This window comes from Barbus barbus (genome assembly GCF_936440315.1).
Source record: "Barbus barbus genome assembly, chromosome: 34".
NCBI lineage: Eukaryota > Metazoa > Chordata > Actinopteri > Cypriniformes > Cyprinidae > Barbus > Barbus barbus.
Genome location: NC_136762.1, coordinates 7,208,130 through 7,236,123, shown reverse-complemented (window position 1 = coordinate 7,236,123; position 27,994 = coordinate 7,208,130). Strand labels below are relative to the sequence as shown.

Below are 27,994 nucleotides of genomic sequence, written 5' to 3'. Positions count from 1 at the left end.
AATAATGTATTAGTAAGTGTCCAACAGTGATTTGTCCAATATTGTCCAAAATCTGCAAGTTTGTCTGGACGCATGGTCTTGACTCTTGACATTAACAAATAAATAGAAAATGTTTTCTACCATTCAAACTATGCAAGGAAGGTTACTTGAATGTTAGTATTTGCACTTGAGCATTGTTTTTACCCTGCTATCAAAGCAGACTTGCAACATATTTTTGTTCATCTGCTGTTTTGTCCTTATTTGTATGGAGTTATATTCACTAGTTTTACCCCTATTTATGATATTAAAGTCCTGCTGAAATAGCCGTTCCCATGCACTTGTGAAATGTTTATGCTTCATTTAATTTAGAAGGTCACGTGTAAGTCATGTGTATGTCTACGACATTATGAAGCCATTGACAATATCAAGTTTTAAGATTATTTTTATAGATGTTTTCTGACTGAAGTTGTAATTATATCACGCAGATAGAGAATGGTCTTAACAGTTTATTATTTTCCACTTTGGCCTCTTCCCATTTGTGCAAAAGAATAAAACAAATATGAACGTAAACCATAATTATACATCAGAGTATATTATTTACATTATGTACAGCATATGTCATAGAAGTATCTATTTCTAATAAATGTCTTTCTAACATAAGAAAGAACATTTATGAGCTTATATTAGTGTTGCAATGCACATTTTTAGACTGAGGGGATTTGTCACATTTTTTCCTTTAGCATCAATACCACAAACCATATAGATAAGAAATACATGAAAATACATAATTCTTCATTAAATAAAACGGCAAAGTAATATTGTATGATACTATTTTCATTTAATATTATCCAGCCCTTTAAAAAAAAAAAACTAAAATATACTTTTTTTTAAATTTCCATTTGAAAAATACAGTTAATCACTGGTCAGAATAGACGTCATTGTTGCCTCTTGTTCTTAAAGACCTTTGCAAAACAATGTCTCAGTTTGTGTAAAGTATGTCCGTGCTCAGTAGACTCAGTGCATCATATGTTCAGGTTTTTCCAGTTCATTCCTATCGAGCCTGTCTGAAGAATTTTGCACAAAAGCAAAAAAATGCTGTGTTGTGTTCAAAGCAACAGGCTCTGCCAAGAATTGCTTGTTTTGCTTTGCCCGTCATGCTTCCTGAGCGCTGTCAGTTTCCTCATCTCTCAAGGCGATGTACCTGTAGAAGTTTGGTTCTGGAATGGTCTAATTGGTGTATGCATAAAGGGCATCACAAGAAAGGTGAAGATACCCACCAGCATTAAAGCCACAGTGATTGCAATGATGGCTGCAACAACGGTATAATAGCACTGATTGGAATACATTAACCTTCTCATGCGACCCCTCATCCTGCTTGGCGGCCTTCCCACATCGATCATAGTCGCCTGGCCGAGACCTTCCTCCATTACTCCAAGCGGGTTACCACCGGCCTGCTCCTCTTTCTTCTTCAACACCGGCCGATTTAAGGAGGTCCAAATGGAGCTGTTTGGTGGAGGATTCTTGAGAATGAGTTTGCCCTTGCTGCGTTTAAATCGTACAGAAAGCGCCTGTTGCATCTGGGCCGGAAGTTTGCGGAAGATGTCTTCGTTATTTCCCAAATGTGGTAGATCTCGGCCGTGTCGGATTTCCGTCAGCTCCCGACACATCGGACAAGACAATGTCTTGATCTCTGGAGAATTCACGTTGATGCGCGCCAGGCATTCCAAGCAGAACGTGTGTCCGCAGGAGAGTAACTTGGGTGCTTTGAAGACGTTGTCGAAGCTACAGAAGCACACAATGCACTCTGTGTCCTGCAGATCATCTCTGGGTTGCTCGGTCTTGTGGTGTCCAGGCTCAGGGTCGCGGTCTTGCCTCTTACCCTCCTCGCTGCGACCCCGTTGTTGCCTTCCTCCCACTTTCCGGTCCCATTCTCTACCTCGGCTACTTTCTCGACGCCGGTTTTCTGCATCATTGCTGCGGCTTCTCCTAAGAGGCTTCTGTTTCTGTCGTTGCTCTGAAGTTCCCAGGTTGAAGCTGCCCTTGCTATCAAGCTTCGGCTTGGCGTTGGGCCCTTTTTTGCTGCCTTGAGGTTTCTCCTTGCTGTCGCTCATCATGTAGAGCCTTAGATCCACAGGAGCAGATTAAGAGAAAAGGGTAGTGTTGAGCAGAGAAGCCTGTGATGGAAGATGGAGCAAAACACTATCAGTCGAGGTTACAAATACACTCCATATCATGCTTTAGAAGAACCATTTTGGGTTCCCAAAAAACTTTCAGTTCTTAAAAGAACCATTTTTAGTGTGAAGAACATTTTAATAATCCAAAGAACCTTTAGTGCAATGGAAAGGTTCCATGGATGTTCATGGATTCATTGATGCCAATAAAGAACCTTTATTGCACAGTTCTTAAAAGAACTAATCTAAAGGACCCTTTTACACAATAAAGAACCTTTTGTGCAGTGGAAAGTTTCCATGGATGTTAAAGGTTCTTCATGGAACCATAGATGCCGATAAAGAACCTTGTACAATCAATGGTATTCAAAACAGTCACATGATTTCATTACAGCTCTGGAACAGATTTAAACTTCTGACTTAAAAGTGCGGCATGACCTTTAAGAGCTTGTGTATGTAAAGTTGGAACGAACAAACTCAGGTCACTAAAGCATACAGCTATGTAACTCAAGGGTGGAGATTGTAAACTAAATTGTACCATTAGCTCAAGTGTGACGAGAACAGCAGTTTAGTCAGTCATACACTAGTGGTTATTGCTTGTGTTTCTTTTTATTCCATTGTAGGCCTTGCATGGCTCTGAGTTTGCCCCAATGTTCATCTTTTATATTTGAAATCGTTAACCAAGGGTCATTCTTAACCCTATAAAGCCTACTGTGTCATATGTGATACGCAAAGGCCTCTAAATTATCAGTATGATCAAAACTTTGCTGAAAAACCTATTTTGCACAATCTACTAATGGTTTCTATTTTTGACAATGTTGTATCAAATATGATACTTAACAAAAACCCATGCACATTTTTTATATTTTGTCTAAAGGTTTAACAAGCTCTTCTTTTTCAAAGTAACATAATTTTGAGTTATCTTGTTCCATGTTTTACACTGTTCATAAGTAATCTTGAGTTAGGAATTAACACACTGTAGATTTGTAAACCTCAGGCTACTGTTCTTATTTGCATGTTTATGAGGTTGAATGAATAGGAACTGAGTGCACAACCAGTTTATCCATCTGTGGGTACTTTGCCTGGTCAATTCGTACTTAGATCACAAAAATAATTCTCATGACATTTTTAACTTCCGCATATGCTGAAACTACGCGCTGCATGTGAAATTTTCTGTTACTGTGCAAAGTGCATGAATAGTATGAGGTAGTTTGTAATCACTTGTTGCTAAACAACATGCCGATCCATTTTAGCACTATATTGTTTTAGTGCTAACTGCCTTTCAAATTGACAGATTAACCCAGAATTAGTTTGAAAATCCCAAAAGAGTGTTTGACCTAAACTCCGAAGTCTGACTGGACAGGAACGCAAACCAGAATATCAAGGTTTTACAACAACAAGTTTCATTCTGTATGCTTATGGTTAAGCTTTAACTTTATGAGTCAGTTCATGAAAGTCACGAAATAGGAATGTCTAATAGCAAACAAGTATGAAGGATTATTTAATATGACTTGTAATATACAGTAAGTAAAATTTAGGTTCAATTTAGTTATTCTGGAATCAAATATAGTCCAAAATGTAAAGGTTGTATCCATTGGCTATTTAAAACACAGTCTGCTTTTATCAAAACATTAATTTTCAGGTGCATCAGCTAATTGAGCCACACACAGAACCGGTTCTTTTTCAGAACATGTTGGTATAATTAATATATTTTGGACTAAATGACTTCCCAAATTGAAGGCACACACCCACATGTTTAGCACAAACCAGATAAAGTTATTTGAGACCTGTCGCTAATTTTGACAATAACACACCCTATATTTACAGGCCACACCAGGGCTACTTGTCACACTGAAAGTTTATTTTTGAAAGTCAATTGCCTTTAAGAACACAACTTAAAGAAAAAAGCCTTTGCCACTATAATTTCCCCTCAAAACATCAGAGAAGATATAATTAATTTAACACACCAGTAGCAGGGCATGTTTTCACATTGAACTAATAGAATTAAGCAGCCAATTAAAAGCTTTTTAATCAGGAAAAACAATTATGAATCATAATGAAACACGTGACAATAGATACAAACAAATATGAACTAGTTTGTAGGACAGTATTCACAAAAATGTGTTTGGCACCAATATACAAAACAACTAACATATTTTTGTAACTGGACTCAAAGTTTACTAAAAAAATATTTATATATAGCCATATGACATCTACCCCCTTTTTTTTAAACCTGCATTTGTAAGCTGACTAGCCTAATTATTACTCTACATTTGCATACTGACTAATCATTTTAGATCACATCCTTCAAAGTGATTCTTTTAAAGTTAAAGAAATATTTCTAAAAACATGCAACTACCTATGAGCTGAAGAGCAGTTGAACCCAGATGTTCACGTGCCTCTGAATTTTGCCTGGCTCCAGAAGCACATATTCCAGTCTAGGTGTGCATTCAGCAAAGCAGTGTGAGAGGTTCTTTCTGTCTTCCTCAGTTCTTTCACTATGGTTTTCAACATCTGTTAGTTAACGTAAGCAACGTGTCTCCACCTCTTTGCATGTTTTTCTTTGTCTAGCCCTCCTCTTTCCTTTTACCCTGTCATACCTGTTGAACTCGCTCAGATGCTATTTGAACTGGCTTCACTCTGAATGTGAGGAATCCACTCACTAATACCTGTGTTTTAGTTTTTTCAACATCTCTGCTGACTTTGAATGAAACTGAACAAAAGAAGGATATCAATGCTCTAAATATATATGTCATGTTTGTTCATGCAAAAATCACAGACATGTTGCTAGGGTATTCAGAGTCGTTGCTAGGTGGTTAGTTACTAATCCAAGTCTAAAGAGACTTGATCAAATGATTAGTCCACATGTTTTTCCAACTCCTATACATTGTAACTGGAAATATACACCATTTGGGATGGGAACAATAAGGAAGTTTATGAAGATCTCAGGAAAAGTGACTAATATTATTCTCTCTCACACACATACACACACACTGCCTGATAAGTGAGAAGGAAGCACTCTCCCATTCCAGTATGTGAGTATTGATGATAAAGGCGTATACATTTTGTGTTGTAAATCACTTTTTACCCATCATACCTGTACCTTTATCTTGTTTTAAGAGCTGTTGTCAACACGGTTGCCACTAATGATTCGGTGAGAAAGAGAAACAAGACAGAAGAGCAACTTCTAGATCATTAGATAAGCCGTATGCAAAATACACATGGCTGCATCAGATTTCCAAAGTGTTTTTAGAGGGAACATGTGTTGTGGTTAACTGTTACGGAACAAAAAATAAATAAAAAGGTAACTGCAACTTTTCAATCGCACAAGTTTGACTTGTTTTTCTTGCAACTAAAAAAAAAAAGTCATAATTGCTAGATAAACAGAATTGTGAGATATAAATTCAGAACTCTAAGACAAACTCGCAACTCCAAGAAAAGTCCTAATTCTGAGTTTATATTTCGCAAAACTGTTGAAATCTTGCATTTCTGAATACAAAGTCTGAATTGTGAGATAAAAAGTTGCAATTACCTTTTTTTTCAAAACAACAAGGGGCTTTCATAACAATGAGATCTCTTTGCATATAAGCATCAGATAAGCTACAAGTTTGTAAATGAGTGAAAAGCAGCCTATTCTGTCTGGTCTTTACTACATAAGACTGTTTGATGATTTGGTTTCGAATACTTGAAATGCAGAGGAACTTTTATAAGTGACCGTTTACACCAAATATTCTCACTGAAATTCATAACCATCTTATGTTTTGGAAAATTCATGGCTAATAAGTAAGAATTTGTACAACCTTGTGCATACTTTCTTCTTTGTACAAATCACAACATATGAATTCATATGAATTTAAAAAACTTCTCAAGATGTCAGGTCAGTTCACATATGCGAGACAGTATAGTGAAATAAATTTTTTTTTAAAAAGACTGAAAAACCTTTCAAAATGAAAACAAAACAGAAAAAAAATCCCTTCAAAAAGATCACCAAATGGAATGCAGAATCTGAAAAACCCTTAGGAAAGAATGTAAAACAGTATGACTCACACAGAAAAAAATTCTTATTTCTTGTTTTTCAGTTGCCTTCCTGTATGCACTACACGGACGTATTTGTTTCTTTTTTTAAGTTTTAAGTTAAACTTTTAAAAAATGCATTTCTTTTTCTTTTTTAAATACCATCATATTACTATTTCTCATATTTAATTGCAAAATGCACTCTCTGTGAATCATCCTCAAGTCATGGCCTATTGTTTACTTCCAAAAACTTTATTAAAATCCGGTGTTATTTTGGATTACATAGTCATAAACGCAATAATAAAAACAAACGTGGCCATTTAATATTATGTCAATCATTCAAATGAATTTCTGGTTAAGGAAAAACATTTCTGTTGACAATCAGTTTTACAACATTAGCTACTCATTGACCAATGGCTAATATCAGCTGTCCTTTCTGTTCATCTGTGAGCTTTAGGGGAAACTACAAATGACTGGAAACTACCAATCATTGACTGCTGGCTATATATTAAACTATCTGAACTTTTCAAGGGACATAATTGTTGTTTATTTTTGGTAAAAAAAAAAAAACAGCTCTTGGATTGAGATGATATATCCACACTTGAATATTCTAACAAACTGGAGGGTGTGCCTGTTGTAACACATTGACCTTTCTATATTAATAAATACATTTTATTGCACAATCCTGTCCTTTTATATCGATGTATCAATGGTAAACATTGCCCTTGTCTGTGAAATTTATCATATTACTATCCCTATTTTGAAGTATGAGAATTTCCTCCTGGTTCTCTTCCCTAAACATCATGTATTTTAGACAATTACATGAGGCGCAGGAGGTTTAGCATAACATATCACTGAAAACATCTTCTCTGTGTATTTATGACAACACTGTTCACTTAATTACCTACAACAGCATGACCTTTGATAAGATCTTTCTTTGGATCCACATCTCTTTAAATAGTTTCAGAGGTCACATCATATATCAGTATATAAATAATAAAAAAACACCACGTGTATACTTGTCATCAAAAATATATTTCCTCATTCAAACACATGAAAACAACTTCAGCTGAAACATAAAAAATAGGAGTCTCCAAAATACTTCACACAGATCAGCAAATTACAAATGAAACGTCAGATCATTTCCAAATGAAGACTTATGGAGTTTGTCACTTCTCGCTGATCTCCTGTTTGGAGAAATATTGTCTGGAAGAGTCTCTTGCTCATCTGATCTCAGGATCAGCCCAGCTCTTCACGGGCTTTGCCTTGTTTGCGGGGCATCTTCTTACTGCTGCTGTCCTCCAGTTCTTTGTTCTTGTAATAATGAGGAGCCACTTCCAACAGCCAGCCACTTTCAATCTCTATCACCTGAAAAGCAGATAGAACATTTAGTATTAAGCATATTTTTACATTTTCTGCAGAAATATTATGTGCTTGTCCATGCAAAACTTGCTGACAAGACTGTAGGGTAGATTTGGTGGTTGCCAAATCCTTACTATGTGGTTTCTAAGGTGCTAGAAGTGGACTTTGGTGTGTTATATGGATGACAAGTTGTTGTTTACAGTCTCAAGTAAAAAAGAACTAGTCTGTTCCAATACCTAACCTTAAAGGGATGGTTCACCTTAAAATGAAAATTCTGTCATTAATTACTCACCCTCATGTTGTTCCAAACCTGTAAAATCTTCGTTCATCTACAGAACACAAATGAAGATATGTTTGATGAAATCCGAGAGCTTTCTGACCCTGCATAGGCAGAAACGCAATGCAAAATAGTCCATGTGATGCGTCGTGGTACTGTCGTGAACACACATCGAAGACTGACACGAAAGCAAAGAAATCGTTGACTAAAGTCATTATTTTTGTTTTGTTTGTGCACAAAAAGTATTCTCGTGGCTTCAGAAAATTACGGTTGAACCACTGATGTCACATGGACTATTTTAGCAATGTCCTTACTACCTTTCTGGGCCTTGAACGTATCAGTTGCGTTGCTGTATATGAAGGGTCAGAAAGCTCTTGGATTTCATCAAAAATATCAAAATTTGTGTTCAGAAGATGAATGAAGGTCTTACGGGCTTGGAACGACATAAGGGTGAGCAATTAGTGACAGAATTTTCATTTTTGGGCGAACTATCCCTTTAATATCCACCTAAAGATTAAAACTTTGTCATCGTTTACTCAACCTCAGGCTCATGTCATTCCAAACCTGTACGATTTTCTTTTTACTGTGGAACAGAAAAGATGATATTTTGAAGAATGCTGGTAACCAAAACATTTCGGGTCTCATTGACTTCCATAGCATTTTTGTCCATATTATGGGTGTCAATAGGAACCAAAACAATTTGGTTACCAACATTCTTCAAAATATATTATTTTGTTCCAAAAAGAAAAAAAATTCATATTTAACATGATGCTTGGATGTGATATCAGACATAAAATACCTCCATACCTGTCTCATGAACTCTTTGGTGGTGAAGACCAGCTCATGGTAGATCATCCAACGTGGCTGTTCCTCGAAGAGTGAGCTGTTGGGATGGACGAAAACAGTCTGCTGGTGTTTGACTGTTTTATATCCCCCTTTACTCAAACGTGCCGTGTGGTAGAAATATCCCGCAGTCACCGCCTGGAAGAAAATGCAAGAAAATCACATTTAGATTATAATCTGGTGAAGTTGTACAACAATGTATTGATATTTCTTTTTTACACATATATAGAATACTTGGTTTCGATTGGACAGTAATGGCATTAAGTTAAATTTTTCATAATGACCACTAAGCATTATATTTCAATATTTCAATGCTTTATTTTGCAATAATTCAATGCTGCTGAAATCAGACCAAAAAAAAAAAAAAAAAAAAAGATATTCATACCACAAATAATTCTTAGTCATCTAAACTAGAGCCCTGCACGGGCCTCAAATTTAGGCCCTAGCCCGGCCCACGTCCGACAGCTTATCAGAATTACCGTCCCGAGTCCGACCCGAGCCCGTCTTTTTTTCCCCTCTTCTCCTAAAACAGTTTATACTACTGTTTCGGCTATTAAAATAGTTAAGTTTTGTGTGTAATGGCAAAATTACATTTTTTATTAAGTTAATTTAGAAAAACGTTTGGAGCATTTTTCTTCGTTAAATACCCTATAAGTTTTCGTTTTTTTAAAGTAACGACCAAGCGGCCAGCTGCATGAGCTGATCATAGCCCATGTATGATCATATCATCACGACTTGCCTAAAATAAAATATATAGATATACTAAAACAGTTCAAGCATATAACACAATGTTTAAACGTTAAACATGTGCTATAATAATAATGTGCGCTAGCCTATATCTAAGTTTGTGCGGAGAGTGGAAGCTAAAGCGCGCTCTGCAGGACATGGAGGCACCAACGCAAACACTTGCATTTTTTTCAGTGGAAACAAATTAAATGCCAAACACCTTTAAATATGCAAAAGCATCTGGTAAAATGTAGCAACATACAGTCAGAAGATATGTATGTATTCAGCTATTGTGTTAGTCTGAATGTTGAAATACTCTAATATGAAAAATCACATTGCCTTTTAAATACTGATGAATCATAGTGACACTAATCTCTCACAGAACAGGAAGTACTAAAAAAAACACACAAGAGACACATATGTTCCCTGTTCAATATTTTTCCCCTCACAAAAAAGCATTGTAACCTGGACTGAAAAAATATGTTAACCCTGGGTTAAGCGCAATGTGAAAAGCCCTAATGAGACAAGCAAGCACTTACCTTAATATTAAAAATGCAAATTGTGCCACAAATTCTACTTCGGTGTTTCAGCCGGTAAGGGCCACACGTAAGAGCATCTTTAAAACTTTAAAGTTAATTCAGTCTCTAAAGCTAAACTCAGGTTCATAAAGTCAAGATAGCAATCACATGCAAAGCAGCAAGCTTCTGCACATACACAATATCACTGGAGGAAATATGAGAAAGAAAGTGAGGGGGAATAAGGAAATCACCTTGCGAATGGGCACAGTGTCACCGCTGCAGCTGGACAGTTCCACTTCGATCCTGTCCATCAACCCCTCCAGCTGATCACGGACATCTCGAGCTCGCTTCATGGAGCGAAACTGGATGAAGTTCTCGAAGCACCACTGAGTGGAGTAACCGCTCTCTACCCACTGACAGAGAAAGAGAGAAATTATTGAATGCATTTTCTTTTCTGGCAAACACAAATTGTGCATGCAACAACAAACAGTGCGAGCAGTGAAGTCTAATTCACTTTTTTTTTTTACTGATTCAGTCATACATATTCACAAGACAGATTCTAATAGTTTCAGACAGTTTCTATTCAACTTCCGCAATGATTTGCAAATCATTATTTGGTTAAGTCCAACCTGAACTGAACATGGAGCAACTCTCTACCCAATAAAGAGAAAGAGAGGAGGATGAAAAATTCAGGTAACTCGCTTGTAGGTTAACGTTTTAAATCTGTCTCACTCAGGCAGTGAATCATTCAGAGAATTTACGGAGTTTACAACTGACTCCATCACTGATTTGTGAATCATTATTTTGGTTACGTCCAGTTCAACATGAACAGGGAACCACTCTATCCACTAACAGAGAAATACACCACTGAATACTAATGAATACCATAATTGTGAGTGTTGTGCATGCAACAACAAACACATCACAAGCAGAGAAGTCTGATTCACAAATGACTCTTATGAACAAATGAACATTACTGTGATTTATACTTTAGGTTATACATATAAACACACACATCCGCACAGGCCTGCATAATCTGTTCAGCAATGCAACTTCTGCAAATCTCCCATAAGGAAGTCATGCTACATGTGAGGAGTATTCTGACAATAACAAATAATTTTTGTTAGCCCAAGCCGGGCTGTAAAAGTGTACAAAGCCTCAGACTGATTGCTGCTTTGAGCAATATTTCCAAGTGCACACAAACACACCTGTGTATATACATTGAGCAGCACCATGTGATCTCCTCCTGGTACCACGAAGTTCATTCGAGCGTTGTCGGCATGAACCACTTTGTCCTTGGGGCGGTAGAAGATGGAGTTGTTCACTGACAGCATGGCTGCAATGGTCAGAATCTCCTCAGAGCACTTATAACTGAAGGACAGACCAATGAACAATGTTTAAAACATCACAATAACAATTCCAGGTAAAGGGCAATGATGAGTACATAACAAAATTTGCATATAATTATTTCTTTGCAGTTTAGACTCACTGTTCAGAAGCCAGAATCATTTTACTCAGCATGGGGTCGACAGGAAGTTCAGCCATCCTTCGGCCGAGCTACAGTGCGAGAGGAACAAAATTAAGTCAAAACCCTGGACGAAAGACCTAACTATTTGCATATTTCCATAAGGGACATTCATTAATGTAAAGCTGGAGAGTAGTTAATTTCTAGTTCATTGACGGGTCCAGAATCCTCATTGACACCCAGCTTTTTGTTGTAAATGTGTTGTGAACACAACTGAGTGTACGAGGGTTTAAAAAAACAAATGAATTCTAAAGTAGCATAATTACAGGGTTATAATGACTTAGTTTTTTTCGCACCTTTGTGAGTTCACCGAGGTGGTTAAGGGCGCCCAAGGCGTAAAGCTGCTCCAGCGCCAACACCAGCGTTTCGTGAGGAGGAGGATCCATGAAGTCGAAATGAATCAGGTCATTAATGCCTGACACACGGATCAGGAAAAACATGTTAGATTTTTAGCACATATTAAAATACATATTGTGTTTGATTATAAGGAGTGAATAAGTGTGTCAGGTCTATTTATGTATGCATTAAAGTTCTAGTTTAAAAATATCACACCCCAAAATTGCCAGTGTTCGTCATAAGAAAAATATTCACAAACAAACTCAACACTACAACCTTAGTGGAATAGCCTAAAAAGCATTTGGAAACTTAAGCCATACTTAACATTGTCTGGTTATCTTTCAGAGAATTTCTCAGAACTAATTTCATATCCATCAAACTGGCATGTGGATTTGTCACGGTGAAGTCATGAAGAAACAAGGATTCATTCATTCTTACCAAGACTTTTGAGCAGCAGAACCACATTGCCCAGGTTTGTTCTCTGGATCTCAGGGATGGAGGTCTCCTCCATCTCATGTTTAAAGGCCCAGGCGGTGTACAGCCTAAAACATTTCCCAGCAGCCACTCTTCCTGCACGACCTGCTCTCTGATTGGCAGATGCCTGCATGATAACAAAACACATTATCAATCACTGCTTCAAAACATCAGTAATAACCATCATTTTAACCTTATTAACTAAAAAAGCATAACATAATTTTTTTTTTTTTATGTGACTTAAATGAGTGACTCAAGATTCAAATGTCAATAAATAATAAGCTCCTGTCACCATAAATTTGCATGATGTGATAAAGTTCTTATTCTTCTATTATTGATAATAATTCATTTTATTTCTTAATAATATTAATGTATTAATTAATAATTACACTGATTAGTAATAGTTATTATTGTAGCTATATATTGCTATATAGAATATAATCATTAATTGTATTATTATATTATAATATAATAATGTTTTTGTTATTATGAATATAATTGATGATACTGATACAACTACTAATAAAAATAACAAGTTGTATCATTTTATAAAAAATGATTTGTACTTATATCTATTAGCAATAATCAAGTAAGAAAATAATTAGTATTACTGTTGCTATTTATACTAATTCATTATTAATAATGATTCATACTAACAACAACAATAAAATTAGATTTTGTTACATTCATAAATCATTTATTAATCTAAATGACTTGTTTAATACTTTTAGGTCCATTGCACACTTTACCGATCGAGATCAATGTTGTTGCTAGAAGCTTCTCTTACTCGTGAACAGGGAGTGACAATGAGAGATTCCATTCCTGTTCTTGCATTGTAGCTCTTTTGTTTGCAGAAACCTGGATCAATAACGTAGATGATGCCGTCGATGGTGAGAGACGTCTCTGCGATGTTTGTGGCCACCACAACCTGTAGCCCAAAAACACCACACACAGTAACTAAAGAAATTCATATTCAGAGTTTAGCATATTTATCAAGATGATCAAACAAAATAAAGAAAAACATTTCCATAAGAATTTGCATCAGTCTGGTTTGTTTTTCGTAAAAGCGTCAGCTAAGAATAAATTTACAAGTAAATATGTGTATTCTTCCAAAAATTGCAACAGACATGCTGCCCCCCGCTGGATGACAAATGAAACGGTGTTCTTACTTTGCGTGCTCCAGGCGGAGTGGGATTGAAGATCTTGGCCTGCATGTCTGAAGGCAAGTTGGCATAGATGGGCAGAACAAGGAGTTCAGATATCTTCGAGCCCAGTCTCCTACATCTCTCCTGTAGAAGTTCACAGCACGTTTCTATCTCCTCCTGCAACACCAGAGGACACAGGAAACATCAATATTACCAAAATAAATATCAACACAATTGACGATCCACAAACTTTCCCAATATACATAACACACAAATACCAAAACGTTAAATCTTTCTGCCTCATCACAGCTTTTCCATTTCGACAAACAAGAGTATTTTTTTATTTTACATTCATGCATTTTATGCCTTTATCAAAAAAAAGTGGAAAGAGACAGGAAATGGATGCAGGGTGACGTAAGCTTGTATTTAGTGTAAATGTATATTCCCTCACTGTTTTGAGCCAATAAATTATACATTATAAAATCATATCATAATATATTATAGTTTAAAAAAATTACCACCTTAAATAGCTTTAGTGCAGTTAACATGTTTGTTAGTAGCGCTGCAGCTCCAATATAACACCTCTGACACCCTAGTTACCAATATAAACAATATATTATAAATATATATTTAAATATACCTGATATAATTTTTTTTTTAAATATGTATAATAATAAAATAATTAAATTTTTTTAATTTTATGTTTATTTGTATAGCGCTTATCACAATACATATAGTTTTAAAGTAGCTTTATAGAAAATGCATGTTACAATCAACCAGCCAGAGGTGACTGTGTCAAACAGAAAAATTGATAGTGACGTATTGGAAAAACCTTTTACTGCTACGTCGTGACTCAGACGCAACACAGCTACACTTAATAGATTTATGTATTGATAGATAAGGCTCACGTCCATCCACATAGGAAATATGAATCATAAACAGACTGCGTGCCAAGGCCTGACCTGTCCTGTGAGGAAGACCAGTACGTCTCCAGCCGGCTGAGTGACGTGGATCTGTAGCACTGACACAACACATGCTTCCAGGTAGTCGGCCTCCGGAGCCTGAAACAATAGACAAATGATATTTCAGTTTTATTAATTTTTCCTTTTTTAAAGATGAACTTTAATGAGCATTACATGGTGGCGAGTTCATCTAAATATAAAAATAAACATGCACAATTAAACAAACAATACATTACATTACACCCCTAATATATGTCATCGTACGACAAACTGAATGTTTTCTGCTTGAATCACGGTCCATTACCTTTGTGTAGTAGATATCTACAGGAAACCTACGACCTGGAATCCTAAATACTGGTGCATCATCAAAGAAGCAGGAGAAGCGCTCGGTGTCCAGAGTGGCACTGGCCACCAGAACCTTCAGATCAGGGCGGAAACGTGCAATGTCTTTGATTAGACCGAAGAGGATGTCTGTGTGTAATGTTCGCTCGTGGGCCTCGTCGATGATGATCACACTGATCACAGAAAAACGGCCAATTAAAAAGTAATAATGAAAGCAATGTTGGCAGTCATATTTTAAACTGTCAAAAATATTACATTTTTAAAGGCAAGCTTCCCTATCATACAAAATTAAAAGATCAAATATTAAAACATTCTGTAAAGTAAGATTCCTTACATTACATAATTAACCCTTTGATGCACAAGCCATGAAAACCCCTTCTAATGCACAATATGGGTCTTAAATGACCCGTACTCTTTTCCTACATAATTTCATGCTTCGCTGGGCATTTTTTTTGTTTTATCTTTTGAAATCAGTTTATTTCAGCATTCAATATTCCCTGACCTATAAATTCCATGATCCATGAATATTCAAAATATCTTTTTACAATGACCACAAATTAATATTTTGTTTTTTTCCCTAGGTTTTGTGTGTGTTACTACAAGTTTACACACATGGGTCAAAAATGACCCATCTATGCAAGTATGAAAAAACTAAAGAATTAAAATATATTAATTAAATATTTTAGCAGTTATTTAGACCAACACATTTAACACTTTAAATATGTTTATTTGCCACTTTGTCACACATTACTTATGCATATCAGTGATAACAAAGAAATTGTCTGTAGTGCAACTGTAGTTAATTGTAGTGAATGTGACCGAACAGATGAAAATAAAACCAACTAAATAAAATCACACAGGTACAGCGCCATCTCAAACTGCCATCTCAGTGCTTACATGCCTCACAAATGACAACTACTGGTTTGTACTCTTTGCACACAGGCCTGACACTGAACACCAGCTGCTGACTTCTCTGTCTTTGGCAGCTGGGCAGATCCTGCACCTCTTCCTCTTCTTATTGACCCTCCTGCCTGATGTACACCTCTGGCTAGGTGGTGGTTGTGTTTTGTTTTTATCCCACATCTTCACAATGCCTCTGTAATATGGTTTTGAAGGTGGGGCCTGCCCTCCAAGCACCTCATCATATGTGGCGTGACAAGCTCTTTGACCAGCTCCTTGATGAATAGCTGTCATGCATTGGTCACACCACCCATGTTATCAGGATGTTGTGCAGTGAAGTTGGTGTTGGCCAGGGGTGGTCAGCGTGGTCAGCACCATAGGTCACCTCCATGTTCTCTGATAACATTAGTAGGTGCACCTACCATTTTTACTCAATTTATTGGACTGGGTCTGAGTTTCCTCTTCAGAGGACTCATCAGACAAGTCTTCACTATCATCACAGAGTCTTCTTCACCTAGGAGAGCTGGATTTACACCCACGACTCCAGACTGACCCTGTGACATACAGTCTAGGTCAGGGGTAGGAAACGTCGGTCCTGGAGTGCCGCTGTCCTGTAGAGTTTAGCTCCAACCCTAATCAAACATACCTGAGCAAGCTAATCAAGGCTTTCAGGATTACTAAGGCTACAGGCAGGTGAGGCCTTTTTCAGGGTTGGAGCTAAACTCTGCAGGACATCGGCACTGCAGGACTGACGTTGCCTACCCCTGATCTAGGTCATCGGCAGATTGAACCTGTGGCACTGCCGGCACATAGTCTAGGTCATGAGCATCAGATATTTCAGACTCTGAATCAGGACTAAGAATTGCCTGATCTTCCTCATGCAGCATCTCCACAAACATTTCAGCCGTTAATCTAGAATGTCTGGGATCATACTAACACTCTAGATAAAGAGTGCACAACAAGCAGTTGATCATGTATATATTGTCGCTGTCAGACCGTTAAGTTGAGTTGTATGTCCAAAACCATTACTTTTCAGGAACACTGACAGACATAAAGAGTGACCAATAGTATTGATTTATTACAAAAAAAAAAAAATGTGGAGAAACGAGGTTTACGCCTGACAGCAATGATATATACTTGTATATAATAACGTATTATATATAATTATACAAAAGCAGCTATGTTGAGTTGTGAAATGTGGGGCAGGTGAATAGTTTTCTGCAGTAAATGTGTTCCTACTTGCAAAAAATTTGCAAATATCAAAGGTTTCTATATGGGTCGTTTTTGACTGGTGTGTAAAATTGATGTAGAAATACAAAAACTGTGTTTTTTGTAAAATAAAGAAAGAACAAATAAACAATGATTTATGGAAATCAAAAACAAGACATTTAATGTAAACCTGGAATAATAAAATGATAAAAATGCCTTTCTTTCAAAGATTCACTCATCCATAACTGAAATAACATAGGAAATGAATACGGGTCATTTTAGACCCAAGTTGCGCATTAGGGGGGTAGTGAAACAAAAATATTTTTATTCGAAAAGAAAGAAATAAAAAATAAAAATAAGGATTTGTGATGATCAAAAACAAGTTAACTGAGGAATTCTGAATGATAAAATAAATTTCTTGCAAAGATAAAGATAACAAAATGGGTCACTTTAGACCCATATTGTGCATTAAAGGGTTAAAATAGTAAATATTAAAATATTAATTCTGTAAGATAAGTTTTTACCTGTAGCTGGCGAGGTCAGGCTCTGTAAGAAACTCTCTGAGTAACATGCCATCAGTCATGTACTTCAGGATAGTGCGTTCTGACGTACAGTCCTCAAAACGGATACTGTAGCCCACCTATGGAAAATATGACAAAATAGCTCATAAAAAACTACAAATTTGCCACATATAAAAACCACAATGTTCAGGTATGCAAATAATTTAACTTTTAATAGGTACACTATGGCAAATCTGAAGGCTCATCATATATAAATCACATATTTAGTAAGCAGATGGATTATGACCTCATTTCCTAGTTTGACATTCATTTCCTGTGCAACTCTGGCTGCTACAGACATGGCCGCCACTCTTCGAGGTTGAGTACAGCCAATCTTCATTCCTCCATCAGTGTAACCCTGATAAAGAAAAGACAAAACAATCAAGAAATGCAACTTTTTATTGTTTTTGAGCACAAAAAATGGTAAATGTAATGCTAATGTGAACTATTGATGCTCACACATAAAAAAAAATACAAAAAAAATAAAAATACAAAGAAAAGAGGCCCTGCATGTTCCTGATACTTTGTATTCTTGTGTGAAGAAAGGCACATGAACCTGTATTGGATCCACAAAAATCCTAAAACCATTTGCCGAAAATTATTTTTTATAACAAGTACGTACATCTTCCAGGAGATACTGAGGGATCTGGGTGGTCTTGCCAGATCCTGTTTCACCCTCTATGACCAAGATCTGGTGGTCTCTGATGGCAGCGAGAAGATCTTCTCTGTAAGGAAAGATGGGAAGGCTGCGTCTCACTTCCTGGATGGATTGCTTCTGCTTCTCAGCTTGTGATAACTCAGGTTCACTTTCCTGAAGAATAAAAAAGAAGATACAAGATAGTTATTACTTTTTGTATTAAAGAAATGGAAATATAATGAATACACAGCATTTCATTTTTCAGTGATGTTAACCATTTCTGAGAGTGTTCCTTTCATAGTAATGGCCGTGCTGACGAAGTTGATCATCTCCTCTTCCTCTAAAATGAGCTGGTACTTCTCCTGCTCCTCCTTTATCCGGCTTTCCCGCTCTTTTCTGGCCCCAAACTGCAAGGTGGCGGTGGCCACTCTAGCCTCCTCCCAGCGGCCCTGCTCCCCACCTCCCTCTCTGGGAGTCTCTTCAAACTCCAGGTCCATGTCTTTTTGAGGAATGGACTGAAAGGAGGGGACAAAGAGGACAAGAGAAAAACAATAAAATATTTCATAATAAAGTGTGTAAAATAAAGGACCTCATGGTTCTTTAAAATAAAAAAATATCTGTATGAATTTCCAGAAAAACAAATGTGTGTGTGATATACACTACTGTTCAAAGTTAGGGGTTTGATAAGATGTTTTTTATGTTTTAGAAACTCTTATGCTCACCAAGGCTGCATTTATTTGACCAAATATACAGTAATATTGTGAAACATTATTATAATTTAAAATAACTGTTTTCTATTATAATATATTTTAAAGTGTAATTTATTCCTGTGATGCAAAGTTTAATTTACAGCAGCCATTATTCCAGTCTTCAATGTTACATCATCCTTTAGAAATCCTTATAATATGCCGATTTGCTGCCTTGATGAATAGAAAGAACTAAAAGAACAGCATTTATTTCAAACAAATCTTTTCTAACACTATAAAAGTATTTAGTCATTTTTTATTTAATGCATCCCTGATGAATAAAAGCATTAACGTATTAACTATATGAAAGAATGTAGACAATGATATTAGGTACTGGGAACTGATTTAAATATCCCAGTGCTGCCATTTTGCATTAAAATATCCCATAATCCCCCTGTAGCTCATCACTTAGACCTACCTTGTTTCTTTTCTCCTCTGGCATGTAGTATCTGTTCTTTCGCTCCTCTTTTTCTTTCGCTCCAGCTTTCTTGTAGTCTTGTGCCAGGTCTCTGACCTGCCGCTTGTAATCTAAATCTTTCTTTTCCTTATCTGTGAGGTTCTGAGTGGAGAAGAGGTATTCCTCGTCCTTAATTTCGGCCTCAAGGTCATCGATCTTCTCCTGCTCTCTTTTGCTGAGATACTGCCAACGTGACTGTTTCCTTAACTCTGGAAGCTGAAGAGACCACACTGAATGTTAACAGATATCACTACTGCTTCATACAGATTTATACAAACTGGAATATTGTATTAATCAGGTCAACATGTTTACATCATCAAATGTCCAATTAACAACAGAACGCTCTTGTGCATGCAAGTACAATTAAAGACTTCCTCACCATTTTCTTTTGATCCTCTTCAGCCATTTTGAGTCTTTTTTGAGCTTCCTCGTAAGCCTGAGATGATGAAAACAGACAATGCAGAGCATTAGCCCTCAAATTTTCCCAGATCATGCAGAAATCCATCAATAAGAAACTAGTAGTTTTATTTTATTGTAGTAAGATCTTGTTTTGCATTACCTTTTTATCATTTCTCTCAAGTATGTGTCTCATCTTGTCTTTGTCCTTCTGTTTCACGCGTTCAGCAAATGCATCCCTCTCTTCCAGATCTTGAATTCTCTCTCTCTCTTCCCGCTCCCATTCTTCCTCCTCCTCTTCTTTAGCAGCTTTTTTTGGCTCATCCATGACTTTAGTGCTAAAAGAGTCAAAGAACAAACAAGAGAATCCATTGAGAGCAAAAGCATAATAATGAAATGGTTAGTTGTCACTTTCTGATTGAATGAGCCAAATTTAAAGCCTTTCATTGAAAATGTTTTGTTTTAGCCCAGGGCTTTTCAAACTGGGGTCCAGGGACACAAGGGAGTGCTAGGGTTTGGTGTAAATATTTAGAGATTTTTTTTTTTTAAACGTAAACATAAATAAATCAAATACATCTAATGGCACAGTACTACGAGTAGGAAAAAATTACCAATGTAACTTAACCCTTGTGCATCAATAAAAAAAAGTTACACTTAGGTCCATAGTGGACAAAAATGTCCATGTCATAAAAATTGGAAGTTTGGGAGATTATTGTTGAAGTAAAAAAAGTTTAAAAAGTGAAACGAAAAAAAAAAAGTTATATAGGTTTAAGTTTATGAAAATGATTTATGAACAATATTTTATGTTATTTTATGAATATTTTATATATGAAACATGTTGAACTCTAAACCTGCTAGAAAATCAAAGCCATTAATCTAAACAAGTTGTGTTCCAAATTTGAGGTTGATATCTCAAAAAATGAGCTTTCAGTAAAATTTAGTTTGGGCGCAGTACCACATTTTCCCCATTAGATGCCAGCAAAACTGGTTGGATTTGTGATTTGCAGTAGAGTTTCTCTCTCTCAATTTTTACAAGAACACACACATACACTATTTTTTTTTTATGACACGCATACAAACCACACTCCATACCACACATCCATACCAACACACCAACACAATTATAGCTGCATTATTTATCCAATTGGCTCTATAATATGCAGCAGCAGAAAACAGGAATAAAGCGAGTATTTGCTTTATAGACCAAACCTGAAAAAATGGCACCATCTGATAAAAAAATTTATTTTGAAGCCTTGCCAACAGAATGAAAGTCTATTAACAAAAATTGCATCATTTTACAGTTAAACGGCACTGCGATTAAAACTAGCAGTTTTTTTCTTAAGGTCCTTAAGGTCCTGAGTGTGAGTATTTTTGTACGAAGGGTAAAATTGATTTTTTTGAAGGAAATGAGGGTGAAATATTAAAATTCCAATAAAAATAAACACCTGAGCCAAAATTTATGCAGTTGGCATAACACAGGCACACTTATAACAAAAAGCAAAACTGAAATGGACAAAAATGTCCATAAGGTCGCACAAGGGTTAATAGAAACTAAATATATTCCAAAAAACGTTTTCATTTATAATATTATTTTTTCACAGTATAAATTCTTTATACAAGACACGGCTTTAAAATTTTAAAACGGAGGTCAGTCGCAAGAGGATCTTCATATTTGGGGGTCCGCAGCATCTAGAAGATTGAAAGCGCAACATAATTACCTCTTTTTGCTGTCCTCTTCACTGGACGATGAACTTTCATCTCGTTTCTGTCTGAGGTGTTTTCTCTTCTTTCCTTTGTCCCGGTCTTTACTTTTCTTCTCTTTTCCTCTTTCTCTGGCCGTCTCTCCATCACTCTCACTGTCCTCCAGAAGAGTGTAGGTTCTGTTCTTTCTCTCCATTTCCATGACTTGGCGTTCCACCGCCCGGGCAGGTTTTTCTGCCACATGTTTCTTGGGAGCCTAGGTCATTACATAGATATGTAAACGAATATCTTAATTTATGAATTCCATTAAACATACTGAGCGAAGACACTTACTTTGTTGTACAGCTCATGTGCAAACGCTGTGATTCTTTGATCAATATCAATGGTTCCGGTTTGCTGAAGCCGAGCCACAAAGTCCTGAGGTCCAGAAGACTTCTTCACCAGACCAATCATGAACTGGGCCACATACCGGTCACTCAAACCCAGGATGTCATGGAGCTGGTCACTAACCCACTGTTCCAGATTGGCCATTGTGACTGTGCACAAGAACACAACACATATAGTTTTGCGTGACCAAGCCGTCAAATCTTATTTAAAATTAAACTTATGTGTACAAGAGAGTGTTATTTTCCGATACAGAGAATAGAAATTAACAGCAGGTCAACAGCGGACACTTATTTATTGTTGTACTTATTTATGCCCATGAAATCAACCGCACCGTGTACAGTCAGATTTGTGTTTTATGCACACATAAACAATACGACTGCATCATAATTCAGAAGAAACTTCAGACTTACGTTAGTGTAGTGTCTCCACACGCTCTCTCTGTGAAAACATTAACGCTACTTCCGGGTCACTGGGTTCTGAGCGCGACCTGTCAAAATAAAAGTCTGAATAAAACGTTCAGACGTGGTCTGGCGATAGACACAAAATAAGCGAGTACAGAGGTAATTGATATGAAATTGGTCAGATGTTGTAGTTGACGCTAACTGTTCAGCTAAAATGGATTTTGATCATTCTCGTAAAAATTCAATTATCGCCCAGATCGTCAATGAAACAGTCAGCGTGGCCACGTGGTACATGTTACTTTTCCCAGCGCAACTCGGTGTATTATTTGTGATTATTAGATAAAAACATTAGATATATGTTACTGGCATGATTTTATTTCATGCACCAATGCTTGGAGACAACAGACTGTAACATTTACATATTTTAGTGTAGAACTGTTTCCACTGAACCATGATATTTGAATCCTGTATCGTTTGCCGCACAAAAACAACATATAAGAGTCCTTTCAAAATACAGATTTAAAGCATTAAAGCATCAAATGTGTCATGCTTGCAATATGAATCATTATATTTTCCGGTGGACGTGTCGCATGCTCTTCATAATGAAACGAATGCGTAATATAATGCCTAAAAAAATTTGTATTTTGTAAAAAATATTCAATATATTTATTGAAACGATGTATTTTAGTATAATCAGTGACAGGTAGCTTTAATAGATGTAGTGCTCTGAAAGTTAAAAACTGTTGAGGTCTCTTGTATCGCCGATATAACTTGCATTCAAGAAAAAATTATATATGTAAACAATATGAAATATTCTCTTGTAGTAATATGAAATGCTTGCATTTCTTCTGATAAACCACATCATCTGATGAGAGAGAGGAAGCGGTCTATATAAGCATCAACTGTGACAAAACATCACATGCGGAACAACTTACCAGTTATAAACATCTCCATAGAGCTTCATATATCATCTTGCCCCCGTAGTCTGCTTGGTACCTAGTATAATTTTGATTAAAGTAAAATATTTGGTTTCGATTTATAGATTATTGAGAGATATTTGCCTTTATGGGGGGCTTGATGACTGATGGCTGCAGACCATGTGTTGTTATATGGGCTGTATTTCTGCTGTCCTCCGTCATGGGATACAGACCAGTAATTATTGTTCATGGGATATTAGATGGACCCAGACAGTTTGAGATTTTGTCTAAATTGATCAATCAGGTAAGATCATCTTATTTATTTATTTAACATCATTTTTATTAAGCCTTTTTAGTTTAAGTAAAATGACTGATGCACTTCTATTTGTATTTTTTAATTATATTTTAAATGTTACATTAGCTATATTGTGATTTAAAAAAGGTGTTTTTTCTGTATTTTTAAGTGTTTGAGTTTTTTAACCTACATTTTAAAATAAGTCAAAGATTTTGCAAAATGTAGAAAAAGCACATTTAAAAAAAAAAAGTTGTAAGCATCCAAATTTTGAATTGGAATTGCATAACATTTCTTAAGTTATTTTAGTTCCATCTTACGGTTCACTACATTTGGCACATAGTTCTCCTTTTTCAGGATGAAACTTACCAACTTCTGTTTTCCACTGTGTTTTAGTCTCATCCAGGTACCAATGTGACCACATTAGCCCTTTATGACTACATTACCAGTTTGAAGCCACTGTGGCAACAGGTAGATGGATTCAGAGAGGCCATCAGACCCATCATGGAGAGCGCTGATGATGGTGTCCATCTCATCTGCTTCTCACAAGGTCATCTAAACACATATCTAATAAGGCATTTGTTACATATACACCATTCAAAAGTTTTTTTTTTTTAAAGAAGTCTCTTCTTCTCACCAAGGCTGCATTTATTTGATCAAAATCCAGTAAAAACAGTAATATTCTGAAATAATATTTTAATTTAAAATAACTGTTTTCTATTTTAATATATTTTAAAGTGTAATTTATTCCTGTCATGGTAAAGCTGAATTTTTTATCTACTTTGATCTCATTTTTGATTTCTGAATCTACTTTTGATCTATTTAATGCATCCTTGCTAAAAGAACAATTTATTTATTTTGAGAAAAAAAAAATCGTACTGACTCCAAACTTTTGAACGGCACTGTTTAACTGTTTTATATCATATTTTCAAAGGTGGATTGATATGTCGAGGAATTCTTGCAACCCTGCCGACACACAATGTTCACTCTCTGATATTCCTGTCTTCACCACTAGCTGGCCAGTATGGAGGTCAGTCAGTCCTGTCCTCCCTACATTACACACACCACAACATCTCTTTTCTTTAAAGAATAGCTTGTAAGTGTTTTGTACATCCTTTTACAGATTCGTCTTATTTGAAATATTTTTTCCCTAAATTTATCAAGTCAAGACTGTACCATTTTTGTTACACTACATGGGGACAAAAGATATCTGTCTGCAACTACTGGAGTGGTAAGTGGATGTGACCTTTTCGTGCCTTTTCTGTTCTGCATTTCATTTGATTCACAGCACATCCTTCTCTGTCTTTTCATTCCCTCTCTAGATCCACACCAAAGAGAGAGATACTTAAAGAGCAGCATCTATCTCGCCCCACTCAATGGAGAAATAGAGCATGTCAATTCAACAGGTAATTTCAGACAACATGGCTTTTGTTAACCTGTTTATGTGCTGCTCAGATGACAGCTTTCGCTTGGGTTGTTTGTGCACTTTCAATTCAGTGGCCTTGAGTTGTGTTGTATGCTGCTGTTCCCTTGCAGCGTGGCGAGACAGCTTCCTGCGCATACAGACGCTGGTGCTGATCGGTGGACAAGATGACGGCGTTATTACACCATGGGAGTCAAGGTCCCTGCAAATATTTCATCACGTGATATTGAGCATCTAAAGTTTGTCAGAGTTCAAATCATCAAAGTCTTACTTGCTGCTAAAGGGTTAATGTTTTGCAGTTTAGCAGACTGGAATGAATATGAGAAATATGTAGAGTGACGTTTTGAACTTCAAAAGGTCTTATAGGATTATGTGGTGGATTTTTAGAGCATTTCATATCATTTTAAAGTTGATCTCTTTTCCCCCCACAGTATTTTTGGGTTTTATGACAGTAATGAAACTGTGGTTGAGATGGAAAAGCAGGATGTGAGTGGATACATTCATTCCTATAATCATTTTTAAAACTACTTTTATTTTTATGTATTATTTCGTTTAGTTTGTTAAAGGAATAGTTCAGGAAATGTACTCACTCTCAGGCAATCCATGGTGTAGATGAGTTTGTGTCTTTATTGAAACAGAATTGGAGAAATTTAGCATGAAATCAACTGCTCACTAATGAATCCTGTGCAATGAATGGGTGCCGTCAGAATGAGAATCTACATGACCCCAGTCTATCAATTACTATCTTGTGAAGTAAAAAGCTGCGTGTTTGTGAGATACAAATGCATCGTTAAGATGCTTTTAACTTCAAATCGTTGCATCTGGATAAAGACCTCTATGTATAATATTGCTTTCTCTAGTGAAAGAGTTGTCTTGTCTGAATCAGGAGAGAAATATGTACAGATCAAGCACCATTTCCACGCGAAAAAGTCTTGAGGATTTTAAGAGTCATGTGGATTATTGTGAGGTTTTAATCAGCTGTTTGGACTCTCATTCTGACGGCACCCATTCACTGCAGACGATCTGTTGGAGAGCAAGTGATGTAATGCTAAATTTCTCCAAATCTGTTCTTATGAAGAAACAAACTCATCTATATCTTGGACGGCCTGAGGGTGGGTTTTCAGCAGATTTTCATTTTTGGGTGAACTAATCATTTACCCCTGGTTTCACAGACAAGGCTTAAAGGGATACTCCTCCCCAAAATTAAAATTTTGTCATTAATCACTTACCCCCATGTCGTTCCAAACCCGTAAAAGCTTCGTTCGTCTTCGGAACACAATTTGAGATATTTTGGATGAAAACCGGGAGGCTTGTGACTGTCCCATTGACTGCATAGTAAATTGCACTGTCAAGGTCCATAAAAGTATGAAAAGCATCGTCATTAATTAGCGCCATTTTGGAGAATATCCACTGGATGCAAGCAGCATACGCTCTTGTATGGGTTTGGAACGACATGGGGGTAAGTGATTAATGACAAAATTTTCATTTTGGGGTTCTGTCTCAACTGAAAGAAACTTCAGTGCCTTTGTTTTGTCTCAAGATACACACCAGTAATGTTTTTTTATAAGTACATTTCTAAAAAATTACTTAAATGTCCTAATTGAACTATGGCCTAATCGTGGCTTAGTATAAACCCTGTCTGTGAAACTGGGCCTTAATGGTTTGAATTTAGTGGTGCAGTTTAGTTGTCCTAACCATTTTTCCACTTTCCCCAGTGGTATCTAAGAGATGCTTTTGGCTTGAAAACACTGAACTCAGAAGGAGCCGTGGTCAAGTATGTAGTTCCCGGTGTACACCATACATCCTGGCATTCAAACCTCACAGTCTACAAGAACTGCATAGAAAAGTGGCTCACCTAATCAAAGGAGACAGAAAAAAGGAAACTGATCTTGTTACATTCATACGCACAATCCTCAATGTAATCATGTCTCATGCAGATTATGATTGTACACTTATTAATTACCTTTTTTATTTCTTGCTAACATAATGTGATCATTTATAATGACTGATTTTCTCATATATATTTTTCTAGCTATTTTCTATTTATGTCAAATCAGTTTGAATATTGTAAAAAAAAAATATTCTGTCCTGCCACCACAGATAATGCAAGTCTAATATTCAGTTTTAATAAATTAAATTCTATAATAAATTGATATAAAAAATGAAATGATCATTGCAAAAATGTGTTTGTCAAGGGCTGGGCTATTTCTCCAAGTTGGGCTATATATATATATATGTTTAAACAAACAAATGTTTAAATTGAGAAATTTTACAATTTTATGCACAAAATGAGCTCATTTTTAAATGTGATGCCTGCTACAGTTTGAAGACGTCTGGGCATTGAGATTATGAGTTTCTGGAGTTTTGGTGTTGGAATTTGGTCCCATTCTTGCCTGATATAGGTTTCCAGCTGCTGAAGAGTTTGTGATCATCTTTGACGTATTTTTCGTTTAATGATGCAATAAATGTTCTCTATAGGTGAAAGATCTGGACTGCAGGCAGGCCAATTCAGCACCCGTACTCTTATAGTACGAAGCCATGCTGTTGTAATAGCTGCAGTATGTGGTTTTGCATTGTCTTGCCGAAATACACAAGGCCTTCCCTGAAATAGACGTCATCTGGAGGGGAGCATATGTTGCTCTAAAACCTTTATATACCTTTCAGCATTCATAGTGCCTTCCAAAACATGCAAGCTGCCCATACAGTATGCACTTATGCACCCCCATACCATCAGAGATGCTTGATTTTGAAATGAACGCAGATAACATGCTGGAAGGTCTCCCTCCTCTTTAGCCCGGAGGACATGGCGTCCATGATTTCCAACAAGAATGTCAAATTTGGACTCGTCTGAGCATATAACAATTTTCCACTTTGAAACAGTCCATTTTAAATGAGCCTTGACCCACAGGACACGACAGCGCATATGTTCACATATGGCTTCCTTTTTGCATAATAGAGTTTTAAGGCCTCGATATACTTCAAACGAAGTTCGTTTTCATTCTTCGTTTGGGAGCAAAAAGAAGTTCAAAAAGGCTGAGCGACGGTATACTGTTTTCGAACATTCCAACACCCCTGCGCTGCTGGAGGCGGGCTGTAGATTAATGTAAACAAGTGTTGCGACGCTCGCACGTCTGCCCTTAACACAACAATGGTGTATCTAGGTCTTTTATTAAACTGGATAAATTATTACACATTTTTATATTTTATATGTTGTCATAACTTGATTAAAAACAAAGGTTTACTATTGTATGTTCTTTTGGCATTTCATTTATTGTATACCTTTTAAATTTGCTTATT

General features: G+C 36.4%; 3 protein-coding genes across 3 annotated transcripts; 1 reads left to right on the top strand and 2 right to left on the bottom strand.

The window, feature by feature from the left end:
- Positions 1–476: 476 nt before the first annotated feature.
- LOC306854168 (uncharacterized protein) lies at positions 477–4,649 on the bottom strand. Its single transcript, XM_079391984.1, has 2 exons — positions 4,507–4,649; positions 477–2,153 (listed from the first exon to the last, which is right to left on the bottom strand). Exon 2 carries the CDS (start codon positions 2,091–2,093, stop codon positions 1,167–1,169), a length of 927 nt encoding a protein of 308 aa, XP_079248110.1. The 5' UTR covers positions 2,094–2,153; positions 4,507–4,649; the 3' UTR covers positions 477–1,166.
- A 2,528-nt stretch (positions 4,650–7,177) lies between these two features.
- LOC306853899 (pre-mRNA-splicing factor ATP-dependent RNA helicase DHX16-like) lies at positions 7,178–23,196 on the bottom strand. Its single transcript, XM_079391585.1, has 22 exons — positions 23,001–23,196; positions 22,075–22,151; positions 21,611–21,813; positions 21,295–21,533; positions 19,740–19,914; positions 19,560–19,616; positions 19,142–19,396; positions 18,253–18,492; positions 17,963–18,151; positions 17,588–17,698; positions 17,305–17,420; positions 14,634–14,844; positions 14,330–14,428; positions 13,392–13,544; positions 13,010–13,150; positions 12,187–12,349; positions 11,709–11,827; positions 11,377–11,444; positions 11,096–11,258; positions 10,139–10,300; positions 8,608–8,781; positions 7,178–7,529 (listed from the first exon to the last, which is right to left on the bottom strand). Exons 3-22 carry the CDS (start codon positions 21,806–21,808, stop codon positions 7,401–7,403), a joined length of 3,162 nt encoding a protein of 1,053 aa, XP_079247711.1. The 5' UTR covers positions 21,809–21,813; positions 22,075–22,151; positions 23,001–23,196; the 3' UTR covers positions 7,178–7,400.
- LOC306853900 (lysosomal thioesterase PPT2-like) lies at positions 22,152–26,853 on the top strand. Its single transcript, XM_079391586.1, has 8 exons — positions 22,152–23,286; positions 23,671–23,824; positions 24,209–24,304; positions 24,398–24,505; positions 24,597–24,680; positions 24,811–24,895; positions 25,129–25,183; positions 26,413–26,853. Exons 1-8 carry the CDS (start codon positions 23,131–23,133, stop codon positions 26,554–26,556), a joined length of 882 nt encoding a protein of 293 aa, XP_079247712.1. The 5' UTR covers positions 22,152–23,130; the 3' UTR covers positions 26,557–26,853.
- Positions 26,854–27,994: the final 1,141 nt, after the last annotated feature.

Coding starts and splice junctions, on each gene's coding strand:
- LOC306853899 (XM_079391585.1), bottom strand. CDS start 21,808: ATGGCCAATCTGGAACAGTGGGTTAGTGACCAGCTCCATGACATCCTG. Junction 19,915..21,294: donor GAAGAGGACAGCAAAAAGAG/GTAATTATGTTG, acceptor TGACTCTTTTAG/CACTAAAGTCATGGATGAGC. Junction 19,397..19,559: donor AAGAGGATCAAAAGAAAATG/GTGAGGAAGTCT, acceptor TGGTCTCTTCAG/CTTCCAGAGTTAAGGAAACA.
- LOC306854168 (XM_079391984.1), bottom strand. CDS start 2,093: ATGATGAGCGACAGCAAGGAGAAACCTCAAGGCAGCAAAAAAGGGCCC.
- LOC306853900 (XM_079391586.1), top strand. CDS start 23,131: ATGGGGGGCTTGATGACTGATGGCTGCAGACCATGTGTTGTTATATGG. Junction 23,287..23,670: donor TGTCTAAATTGATCAATCAG/GTAAGATCATCT, acceptor ACTGTGTTTTAG/TCTCATCCAGGTACCAATGT. Junction 24,681..24,810: donor AGAGCATGTCAATTCAACAG/GTAATTTCAGAC, acceptor GTTCCCTTGCAG/CGTGGCGAGACAGCTTCCTG.